The 12,672-nt window shown below is 34.4% G+C and overlaps 1 protein-coding gene across 28 annotated transcripts in view; it reads right to left on the bottom strand.

The window, feature by feature from the left end:
* Nucleotides 1-12,672, bottom strand: part of NFIA (nuclear factor I A) — a 369,092-nt gene that overhangs the window by 333,084 nt on the left and 23,336 nt on the right. The window contains exon 3 of one of the 28 annotated variants that reach the window (XM_036352914.1): nucleotides 11,728-12,064. The exons of 25 other annotated variants lie outside the window; for them this stretch is intronic. In XM_036352914.1, the coding sequence (XP_036208807.1) occupies nucleotides 11,781-12,064 (284 nt within the window). In that variant the 3' untranslated portion in view covers nucleotides 11,728-11,780. Of the gene's footprint in view, nucleotides 1-11,727; nucleotides 12,159-12,672 lie in introns of those variants that run through there. 2 more of the 28 variants (XM_036352922.1, XM_036352923.1) reach the window with 2 other exon arrangements.

Here is a 12,672-nt window from a genome sequence, read left to right as displayed (position 1 = left end):
CTCTATGAGAACAGGGCTCTATCTGCCTTGTCCACAGGTCAGTTCTTAATGCCCACCACAATGCGTGGCGCATAATGAGCAGCCAATAATAGTTGGCTGAATAAATGAACAATACTGATTGAAAACATCATTACATATAAAATTATTTTCTCCAATCAGATTCCCAGAAGTGATGTTACTAACTGTAAATTTCTCTCCCTTTCTTTAATCAGGGGATGTTTCATAGCCTGTGGCCCACAGGAAGGTGTCTTACAGACCAGGGTCTACTTTCATCACAAGTGGGTAGGCAATTTGAGATAGAGACTATGTCATATGCATTAAGCTCAGAGCCTTATACACAGTAGGTACTCAATAAATACATCTGAGAGCTTTAATACCTAAATGATAAACTGCAGTCTGTCAGGACAATGAATTATTAAGCAACTGTTATTAGTATGGAATATGACGACCTCTTAAAACATTCAAGTTATATCTACCAAATAATATTGAGAGGAAAACACAAAATTACACGTGCTATATCATTACATAAGACAAAAACTATGCCTACTCATGAATCCATATTTTTTCCTGTTCTTACCATTACTATAGACTTGACAACAAAGGACTCAGGTGGACAGAGACTAGTTCCTAAATACAATACCTCAAACTTTCAGGAGGGAAAAAAAAATGGTATTAGGGAGACCAACTGAATCCTGTATCACCACCCAGTGATTCATTACAAACATTCATTTCTCTGGGGTCATTCTTCCATCACTATGGAGGGATTTATATCCATAACCTCCATTAACATTAATGGAAGGTAGCCACATAATTTCACCAGAAGTCCACTAGAGAATCGGGCCTGTAAGAGAAAGAGCTTTCATTTATTAAGTTTATAAAAAATTCCTAATATAACACAAATATATAACAGGTGCCTCAGTTAACTGCCATTGATGAGTGCCATTATGCTGGAGAGGGTGAAATTGAACAATTAAATTAATTCTGCTATATTCACAGAAAAGAGAGCTCATAAAACCACGTAGGTCTAACCCCTTACGGCTCCCTCCCACTCTCCACAAGAGACTATCCTTTGATGCTCTACTGTAATTCCGAAAGCAAACAGTAGTTTAAAGTATTTCTTGTCATTAGAAAAAAAAGCACCTTTTAAAATGGAATGTTCTAACAAAATACACTCATACATGCAGGAAATAAGGAATTTACAAGCCAATATAAAGTCATTATTTAATTTTTAATTAGGCTTCACCTAACAATGGAAAACTAAGTCTTCCTTCATCCATTTAACAAAATGCTCATTGAGAATACTCTATGGCTTAGAAAGCTTCTGAACAGATGTTGAAAATGAGAATTCAAGACTCAGGAAAATATGAAACTCACTTTACTCTGTTCTCAAGTGATGTGATAAACAAACAGCCTCACCCACTGCAGTCGTGGTTGATAATTTATTTCTAGAGTCTGATGACTCTATGGCAATTCACTTTGCTGATGAAACATTCTTTATTTGGGTGGGATGCATGCAGATACCAACTTAACGAATGTCATTCCCACAAGATAATAGACCATAGAGAAGATGCATGCCAGGCAGCACTGCATCGAGAAACCACTTTTCACCTATCAGAAGACGCCTTCACAACTGACAGTGTTTATCAAATTCACAAAACCTCATTCCTTCCAGGCAAAGTTTCAGAGTCAGCTCTGTTTCTTCATTAAGGTCATTTAAACTTTCTGATATCCATGTTTTCTGCATTTTTGCAGTTGCTAAAAATCCTTTCCTTTGCAATAATTAATAACAGCACTAGCAGTGGCAAAGGTGTACTGTGAAGTTGTTTTAATTAACACGGAGTCTCACTTTGACTGTATACAAGGGCTTCCTTAAATCTGTAACACCATTTTATTGATACCTAGAGAATGCTCCTTCTCCAGCATTATTTTGGGATCTCTGATTTGGTCCTTGCATTTATACCATTGAACTCGGTTATAACTGGGCAGCCCCAGCATAAGACAAAAATCAGCATCAGACTCAAACTCTTAGAGGTGAAAAAAGGGGTTTCCTTAAACCAAGAAGAAAACAGAAAATATGGCAGCTGCTCCTCAGATCATCCTTGGAGGGAAGAATCTGGCTGCCAGTGAAGAATCAGAAAGAGCAGGAGGACTATGGTGCTTACCATTTCTTTTGTTGTTAATCTTCACCCCCTGACCGTAACCCCCTGGAGATTATTTTTCCATTTATTTTTAGAGAGAGTAGAAGGGAGGGGGAGAGACAGAGAAAAACATTGATAAGAGAGAGAATTATTGATTGGCTGCCTCCTGCACACCCCCTACTGGGAATCGAACCTGCAACCTGGGCATGTGCCCTGATTGGGAATCAAACTGTGACCTCCTGGTTCATAAATCAGTGCTCAAACACCCGCCACACTGCCCAGACAGGAATGTGAAATTTTGAATGTATATTCAAAACAAACTCTAATTATGCCAAGGGAAAATATGTCAAAGGGACCAGATACAGACCTTCTCCCTCTTTGGGGCAAGGGCAATTGGACAAATCCTTTCAACTTTGCCCAGGAATAAGTTGGCAACTTCCTTTGGGTAGCCTTGCTCAATGACTGGCACAAGGTAAGGGATGGGTGCTTGCTGAATGAACGTGGGCAGCAGACATCACATACACTAGCACACCCTGTGCTCCATCTCAACCTCGTATTGTTGAGAACACATACCACCCATTCCCACTGCTGTGCTGTCCCTTCATTTTGCTTGCCAAACTTCAAGGCCCTACTGCTATATCTATCGTCTCCTTCAGACATCTTCCTCAGTCTCCCTGACTCGGAATGAATACTGTCCTTTGTTGGGCCACATGAGTCCCTTGTGTTCTACCTATAACCTAGCACTTAGCATGCTATGCCTCTTCTCCTAACAATCTTTGAGCATCTGAAAGGGAAGAAGAATGTCTCAATTTCCTCTATTATTCTTCTATGAACAGACATAATGTTACTTATTTCTAGTAAATGATCAACACATATTTGTTGAATGTTTAAAATGTGTACTTCTACCTACACCAATACATTCTGTCCTGTCTGAACATGACGCCCAATTTCCTCCTGATTGTATTAAAATACCTAAAATGTAGAATCTGAGGCCAAATCTTTTCTAGGCTCTTGAAGGCACTCTCAGATTACGTACTATAAACAAGGTAAATATAGAAAACTGACAAGAAGAATGATAACAGTCACCATGAACACACCATGTCCAACCTTATCAAAGATAAGCCTTCAAAAGATAAGAAGAAAAGTCCAGAACATTCTCCTGAGTAACTGGAACATGCCCTCAACTTCCAATAAAGATCAAATATTGACAATGGAACAATTTGGCCAACCACAAAAGAAACTGAAATGTGTTCTCTAAAAAAATCTGCTTTTTTAAAAAAATAGAGGGGAAAATAATCTGGAAATCATTTTCCTTTGAAAGGATAAAGGAAATAATGTTCTTTTTTCATACTTATCTTTCTAAATATATATAGAATCACTATTAAAATTTTAAAAGATGTTTTATTATATAAAATATATATCTTTTTAAGTTTTAAGTACCACCTCAGAATCAGAAATCATTTATTTTTTTCCTAAAACACGCTTGCCGTTTTATATATTTAATTCACTATATTACCCAGGGCACAGAAAACAAAACCCACTGTGATTGACACTTTTGTGCTGAGAGAACTACAAAAGCCACTGCTCGCTCTCCCTAACTCCACTCCGTCCTGTTTCCGGCTCCCTGCATATGAGCCTGGTGATCAATCTTGCCAAAGCACTTCCTAAAACAGGTCATATCCCTACTCCAAAGCCCCACATGACTCTCCATTGCCTAAATTTAACCAGGCACTCAATGCCCTCCCCTACGTGAACCCCCCATACTAACCAAGCTTGTCGACTTACTTGGCCTGCAGTAAATCTTGCACTTTCACTCATGCCTTTCCCTTGCTCTCCAGTCTCTCTACCAATCTGGATCATCGCCCCTCCTCACCATCTAATTTCCAAACAACAAGCCTTCAATCCACAACTCGAATTTAGTTTTGTCCAAAGGCTTTTTGATCATCCTTATGCTTCATAAATTCTCTTCTAAATTTCTACAAGACATGTTCTTATTTGGTCTGTATTTAGATGTCCCCGAGAAGGATGTGTGTTTCATATAAGCAAGTACTACATTGTGTATGTATTTATGTATGTGTGTGTGTGTGTATGTATGTATATGTACATATATATATGATTATATCCTCCACCAAACCTAGCATGATGGCTCACATGCAGTCAATACTCAATACATATGTATCAACTAATTATCTCTATGACAGTAATTTATAAACTTTACATTATGAGATTTTAAAATAAGACTATAACAACTAAATTAAGATAAACAATGTATTATAAACAAAATGCTTTCAAGATATTGAGACATATTATAATTAGACACTTTCATTCTAATCTTATTCCTAATCATGTCACATTTTTAGGGCTAATAAAACATTGAAAATACTAACTAAGCAGGCTAATTTTAATTCCTCAACCCAAATTACTATAAAAATTAACAATAAAAAAATTGTAAACTCTGCCAGTGACATTTCATCTCCATATATGCACAATGTAATTAATACAAGCTCAATGGTAGCAATAATTGCATATGAAATGAATGAATGTTAGACCCACAGCAGAATTTTGTGAGTTAGTATCAAAACTTCAGTAGTCCACTGTGTGCAAGCATGTCCCTAATTTTAAATGGGTTTTAAAGAAGATAGTTTATTATACTAAATCACTCCCTACGAAGCTAACTGCATTTGGGTGGCCATTAAAAAAAGTTTTCTGACTAGAAATGTGAGCTATCACACATGTAGAATACCTTTATCATAACCTTAATCTAGGACAACAAAAAGGCAAATACAAGACATTGAAAACACCTAGACAATCTGGAAGAAACCAGCCAACACTTAAAAACTGACCATAATTGAACTATAGGGACACTTTACAATTTACAAATTCCTACAGACATACACACACACACACACACACACACATACACACACACACACTTCATCATACATCTCAAGAGTCATGGTATTCTACATTACTACATAAAAATGATACTGTACCTTGGTTTTAATTTAATCTCTTGTTATGCTGATTTAGAAACCAGAGTTTACTGCCTTTTTAAAAAAAATTTAAAGCTAACTAAAACTGAGAGATTATAAAAGGGGTAGAGAAATATATTCTTAAACAAAGAAAAAGTATTTATTTTTTTTAAATGGCATAGCTCAAATACTAAAGACATACTCAAGCTGCCAATTTTTAGAGCATGTTTTTTTTAAAAAAAAAATCTTTCTATTTTGGACAAATAGGATTAAGCTTCTTAGACAATTCTTTGTTGTTTTGACTTCAACAATTTATGCAAATGAGATGTTAATTAGTGTAATTGTAACTTAAATTATGCTTGTGTAAACCTCTCCATTGGTAGACGAGTGTGGGAATCTACACAACTGGTATTTAAAGTAGCTGTACCAACTCCCTTCTGAAAGCCCAGCATAGCAAGATCACTTTCATGTCTTTACAATTTGTTTTTATGAGGTGATAACATTTTTACAAATACCATCATTTTTGGTTTTTTATATTGTAAGTGACAGTCTGACATTTTACAACTGGCTTATTGAAAACAAGAATTGAGCACTCTAGCAGTAACGGACATTAACTGCTGAATAGAGATTCAGATGCTAATGAGGTGAGAGGGGCTCCAGAAAGTTTTGATAAATGCTACACACACTCTAACTAGCTGTGAATGTGGGTTGACAAAGAACATCTACACCAGGGTTCAATAAAATGTAACCCTTTAAATTAATCATACTGGCAGTATTTAATAGAATGCACAACAATCTCCTTTTCTGTTGGCTATAAAGCTGGAGAAATGCAGAGTCCTCACAAATGAACGCTCCCACATTTCCCACTCCACACTGCTACTTTCATCTGAACATCTACAGCTGTTTCAAAAGTACTTACTGTAAATAGCAAAGTATAAGCAGATTTCAGAGTCTGACTCTTTCACAACATAGGATATAACTTTTTTTCTTCATTTTTATGCATAGATTTAAATGAAAACTCCTAAGAGAAAAAAAAACATTGACGATTTGAGTGCTTGGTTCAGAACCCAGCACATAGTAGGTTCTTAATAAGTGACAGTTGCTATACTAGGAAAGACCTGGCAACTTATAAAAAGAAAAACCATCTGCTCACACAGGAAAAAATAAGAAAATTCAGGAAGTAAGGCCTTCTGTCTTCAGATTCACAAACTTAAAGTAGGCCTTTGTTCTTCAGGGGCTGTTGGGAAACCTATTTTATTGCTTTTGTAAAGAAGTCTTTTTATACAGAAGAAAAATAATAATGTCCTAGTAAGTGAAACTAGAATGAGCTTCATTATCACAATGACTTATTTTATTTAATTTTTGATGCTCACACTAACCAACATCTATTGATTGCAAAGTTGTACGTTTCAGCAGACTGCAGTTCAAGAGATCACCCTTATATTTCTTAAGCAAATGCAGAACATTAACATGTTATTTCTTCTTAAAGTGACAATCCCTAATATCCTCTTTGGTTTTTGCCAATTTTAATCTTGGCAGGAAGTGGAAATCTGTGCACTCAGCAACACTGCAATCTTGCTGGCTGTCAAAATTATGTGTCAGCCAATGCCTGAATGGTATTCTTGTCATTTCATCATGGTAGGAAACCTATCAGCCTGACATATAAAGCCTCTAAAAGTAGTGATTTATGCCAAAATGTAGATAAACTTACCCACCACCTAAATTTCATTTTTATAATTCCTATAACTATTATAACTTCCCCCAAGTAATATATATCCAAATTGTAGTTATATCTTCGAGGATGCTTTATTTTAAATTCAAGAAATAATTATTACTAAAATTGTTTTAGGTTAAAGATCACTAAATTTTAAAACATATACATTTGTCTACACTGACACACATATGTATATATTTTGTTAATATGCTTGCTACAGATATTGCATACTTTTTTAAAAAAAAAAATCATTTTCTCTCAAATAGTCTCCATGTGAACCACACATTTCCAAGCCAACAAACTAATCGCTTCTCAGTAGACTGGATAAAAATGATACCTTTACCCTTCAGCAAGCACTGGTTCCTCTTTGACTTTTTAAGAGTAAAAACTATCACTTAAAAAAAGTGAACAAGTAGAGAAATGTGTGCTATGGTTTAGAAATGGCCATTTAGCCAAATTGCATACCTGTGCTGTGTCAGCGTCCTGGCAGAATCATCTCATTCCACTGGTCTAATGGATGGCAATTGAATTTAATTAACAAAACTCCTTTGACTTAGTTTCATACAGTGCTGAATGTAATGGAATGTCTCTCTCTCTCTCTCTCTCTCTCTCTCTCTCTCTCTCTCTCTCTCTCTCTCTCTCTCGCATTTAAATAAAAATGTCCTAACTGCCATCTACTTTAAGAATATTAAAGGCTATACATTACACTTAAAGATATAATACAGTCATCTCCTTCCCCGTGGCTTAAATTTAGTTACTGAATTATATAACATAAAATAATTAAAAAGATACTTTGATAGTGATACACAGTATAGATTCAATTACCACAATGTATCCATTAAAGGTACTTTTTATAGTATGAATAAAATACAAATCCTCTTTATGGATCAATACCAGAACATAATTCTATTCTTCCTCCTAAAAAACGGAAGTTAACCATTATAAATCATCTTCACATGAAAATGGTAAAAAGGTATTCCTTTGAAAGTGTTCTGTTAATCTCAATATATTAAGAATGTTACTTTCTCTATTATGCTCATTTTTAAACTGTACTAAAATTCTAATAACATTTGATAACTGATTAACAGAAAACTTAGGAACCATTCTTTTTCATAGTTATATAAATGCCTGACATTAAACTCAGAGGGACATTTCCATTAACTAAATAATATTTTCTAAATAAAATCAAGAACACACCAAAAAATTGCTCCTAAGGGATTCTGAGTAAATATTACTACTCTGCCTAACTTTTGCCTGGCTGGGCACTCTGAGACAAGTTCCCATGATTGATTATTTTGTTATCTCTGAATCTTTGACTTTGAACCATAACCTTTTTTGCGAACAATGACAGTTGGGACCTACCCCCCATTTGCCATCTGTAGAGATGGAGGGAGGAAAAGGACTTCACGTACATTAATCAACCAATTAAGAACAGACTTCAACAAAACACTAAAGCATAATAAACCCCTGACTGCTTAATAGCTTTCTACTTTTAATAGTTGTCTTCCTGCAGTCTGCTCACAAGATTAGGAGTAATCTGCTCAAGTCTTAACAAAAATTGCATGAGGAAAAGGGAAAAAAGTAAACCAATCCAAACCATGAATTTTAAATTGTAAAAAATGATACTCAAGGATTCTATAGTTCAAATCAAAATTTAAGAGGCTGACCGCACACCACAGTATCAAAGAATCTCACATCCATACAAAATATGGTCTTTGTCTTTACTGGAATATCTAAAATGATTAGTACATACAAATAAGCCTCTTATTTTGAAATATTAGATAATTGCATTCTTTAAAACACCACTCACCAAATAATTTATACTATCTTTCTGCACATGAAGTAATTTGCCAGGAGAATTTGAGGATTCAACTATTGTAACATAGAGCAAACCCAGTAAATTAACAAAAGAGAAAAAATTAACAAAAATGAGGTAAGTTCTTGACCTTCCTCTGATTAAAATATGATCAGCAAATGTAGTATTTAAATATTAAGGCATTAACTCAGTCTCTTTTGTAAATAAAAAATAAATAGGAAACCAAGGGATGAAAGTCAAGGATGCCCAATACTCACAGGTTAATTCAACACTGAATTAATTGGCAATACTAGCCAGTGCCGTAAGAAGTGTTCGAAGGATAAAAGCATAAGACTGGAATAGCAGAAATGAAAGTGCTATTGTTTGTACTTGATATGATAATCTACACAGTAAACACAAATTAATTTACAAATTACTGGCTGAAAACATGTAAATATAACAGGATGTGAAATTATTGTACAAAAATTAACTGTATTTCTATACTAGAAACACACTGGTAGAAAATATTCTTTTAAAAACACAATTTTCAAAAGCAGCTTCACAAAAAAATTCTCAAGACCTGAGTAAAAAGTAATTCAATCAATTGAAAGGTAACATCTAAATAAATAGACATACCATGTTCATAGATGTACTAAGATCTGATAGTAAAAAGATAATTCATCTGTAGATTCAATATATTTCTAAACAAAATCCACTTTTTATGAAGCTTGAAAAAATTATTCTATCACCTCACACCTGTCAGAATTACTATTATCAAAAAGACAAGAAATAACTTGGCAAGGATGTGCAGAAAAGGGAACCTTTATGCACTGTTGGTGGGAATGTAAATTGGTATAGCCGCTATGGAAATAATTAAAAATAGAACGACAATGTGATCCAGCAATTCGACTTCTGGGTATTTATCTGAAGAAAACAAAAATACTTGCTGGAAAAGATACTAGCATATTCACCCCCATGTCTATTGCATCATTATTTATAATAGCCAAGATATGGAATCAACCAATAACTTGATTTCTATCAATGGATAAATGGATAAAGAAATTTTGGCATACACACACACGAGTATTTGGGCATAAAAAGAATGAAGTCCTGCCATTTGTGACAACATGGATGGACCCTGAGGGTATTATGGAAAATGAAATAAGTCAGACAGAGAAAGACAAATACCGTATGATTTCTCTTGTATGTGGAATTTTTAAAAAAGGGGGTCATGGATATAGAAACTGGTGGTTGCCAGAGGCGGGGGTGAAGGGGCAGTGAGAAATGAGTGAAGTGTGTCAATGGGAAAAAGAAAAAAAAAAGAAATTCAATACTAAAAGCTTATTTGGAACCATAGCTCTGTAGCCTACCTTGATGAATATAAAATAATATCTAAAAAAGAGAAAAAAGCTTTGAAATTAAAGTGAATTCTATATGTAGAATGAAATATTAAATATAAATAACATATACTATATATGGAATAGTAAAGAGACAAGAATAACTAAAACACTCCTCAATAAAGGTAGGAAGGATTTGCCTTATCAGATATCCTAAGTAACTATAAGTGCTTAGTAAGTGACACAACATAGTGTTGGTATGGGGTAGATAAACTGATTATTGGAACACAGCAGAGAATCCAGATGCAGACACATACAAATATGAAAACTTAATAAACAAAAGAGGTAGCCTGGAAGATTATTTGGAGGACTAGAGAAACTATTCAATAAATGATGGAGTAAGAACTATCATTCACAAAGAAAAAACAAAATTGGACCTCTCCTTCATACCATACACAAAAATAAATTCCAACTGGAATACAAACTTAAATGGGAGATGAGCATTTAAAGATGTGTAAAAAATACCATGTATTCCTAACAGAGCAAAGAAGGATATTTTAAATAAGACAAAAGCACTAACCGTACAGAAAAAGGATTAATAAAGTTTACTATATTAAAATTAATTTTTGTTCATCAAAGATATCTTAAAGCAATTATAAGACTAGCCACGACCTATGAAAAGATATTTGAAAACATATAATGCAAAGGAGAATTCAAGAGACATAAAGAATTCCTAACAAACCAACAAGAAAAAGACAAGCAACAAAATAGAAAACATAGTAAAAAGACATGAGTATTTATTTCACAGAAAAGGAAAGATACAGAAAAGATGTTTAATCTCATTATTAATCAAATGAATAATGCAAATTAAGACCACAATGAAATATCACTTTATAGCCACCAGGTTGGCAAAAAGTAAAAATTTGGCAATAGTAAATATTAGAAAAGACATGTATCAACATGAATCTTTTGTACACTGCTAGTGCTAGTGAGAGTGAAAAATAGGTACAACTATTTTTAAAATAAAATAATATATATATTTTTTTAATGTAACATTTGCCTGGCTGGTGTGGCTCAGTGGTTGAGCAACAACCCATGTACCAAGAGGTCACAGGTTCGATTTCTGGCCAGCGCACAGGCTCCATCCCCAGTAGAGGGCGTGTAGGAGGCAGCTGATCAATGTTTCCCTCTCATTGATGTTTCTATCTCTCTCCCTCTGCCTTCCTCTCTAAAAATCAATAAAAAATAAATTAAAAACAAAAAAATGTAACATTTACACACTCTGTTAATCAACAATTCCACTCTTAGTACATGCCCTAAAGAAATTCTTACACACATGCTCCAGATGACATGTTACTATTCATGACTTGCTGGTAGCAAAAAACGAGAAACATCGAACATTAGTATATTATATAAGAAGAATAAATTACAGTACATGCAGCAATATTAGAAACATTGAGTGAAAATCAATTTTAAGAAGCATATATGTATGTATGTGTGTATGTATATAAAATTTTTATAAAACTCAAGCAAAACTGAACAATATATTTAGTACACATATATGTCATGAAAACACTTCTTTTATATGAGGGTAATGATGAACACAATATTGAGGATAATGGGTAATATTTCCAGGGAACATAGAAGTAAATGCAAAATACTGCTGATGCTCTCTTTCTCAGGTGGGGAGAAAGGTCCCCAGGTCTGCACTTCATTATTATGCATTATAACTTACATATATTCTTATATTGAAAAATAAATGAAAAAGAAATAAGAAATCAAACCAGCAATGTTTATTAAAACAAAATGATTTTTCACAATATCCTAAAACCTTTCAGCAACAGGCCTGAAATGGTTTAAAAGAAATACATGTGATTCTCTAGTTTGAATTATTTTATTAATGCAGTCCCATTTTCCCCAAGAAAATATATGAATAGTTAAATTGGGGGGGGGGGAATCTTCATTCTTTTTTACTTGACTGATGTGAATCATTTTCATTTTAAATCCAATCTCAATTCCCCGTGCAAACAGGGGGATGCAGCCATAGAGGAGGTAGTAACTCCAGATGGACAAATCCAAACAGCAGATAATCCATACTTCTGTTTGACCTAAAATGTATCATCCAGTCTTTTAACATTCCACTCCATTATGCTTGGTTTCAAAGAAACTTCTGTTCTTGGGAGGGGGCTGAAACAGGATGATCTAGGTTTGTTGTAAATAGCTGGTAGTAATACATACATACACACACACACATCATATCATATAGCCTATGCCACATATCACATACATATGAAAGGAGATCAACAAAGTGAGAATTTTTTGGTCTGACAGAGAGGTGTGATTTTTTTGGTCTGATAGATGAGTGCAAACCTTCCTTCCAATGATAATATTCACTATCTGGTTATAGGACTGAGTTTCTATGAATAATTTCCAAAAGAAATTTTTTAAAAACCTGACTGAACCTGAGTGCCATGCATTACTCAAAGATGAACTTAACTGAATTGAGAAACCTCTTATCTCATCACAAGCCCAGTCAGCATTTCACTACATCCGTTTTGGTAGGTAGATTGATGCACTACTCTTCAAAAAGGTGTTCTACTTCAGAATGCCTTCGTAGGTGTACTGACTTGAGAAACTGAAACAACGATATCTGTCCATCCACACTTCAACAGGATGAAGGTGATCATCTTCTCTCAGACACAAAAAATATAATCAG

The sequence above is a fragment of the Myotis myotis genome, unplaced genomic scaffold (genome assembly GCF_014108235.1).
Source record: "Myotis myotis isolate mMyoMyo1 unplaced genomic scaffold, mMyoMyo1.p scaffold_m19_p_2, whole genome shotgun sequence".
NCBI lineage: Eukaryota > Metazoa > Chordata > Mammalia > Chiroptera > Vespertilionidae > Myotis > Myotis myotis.
Note: the sequence above shows the minus strand (reverse complement) of the source record. Positions and strands in the feature narration are given on the sequence as shown.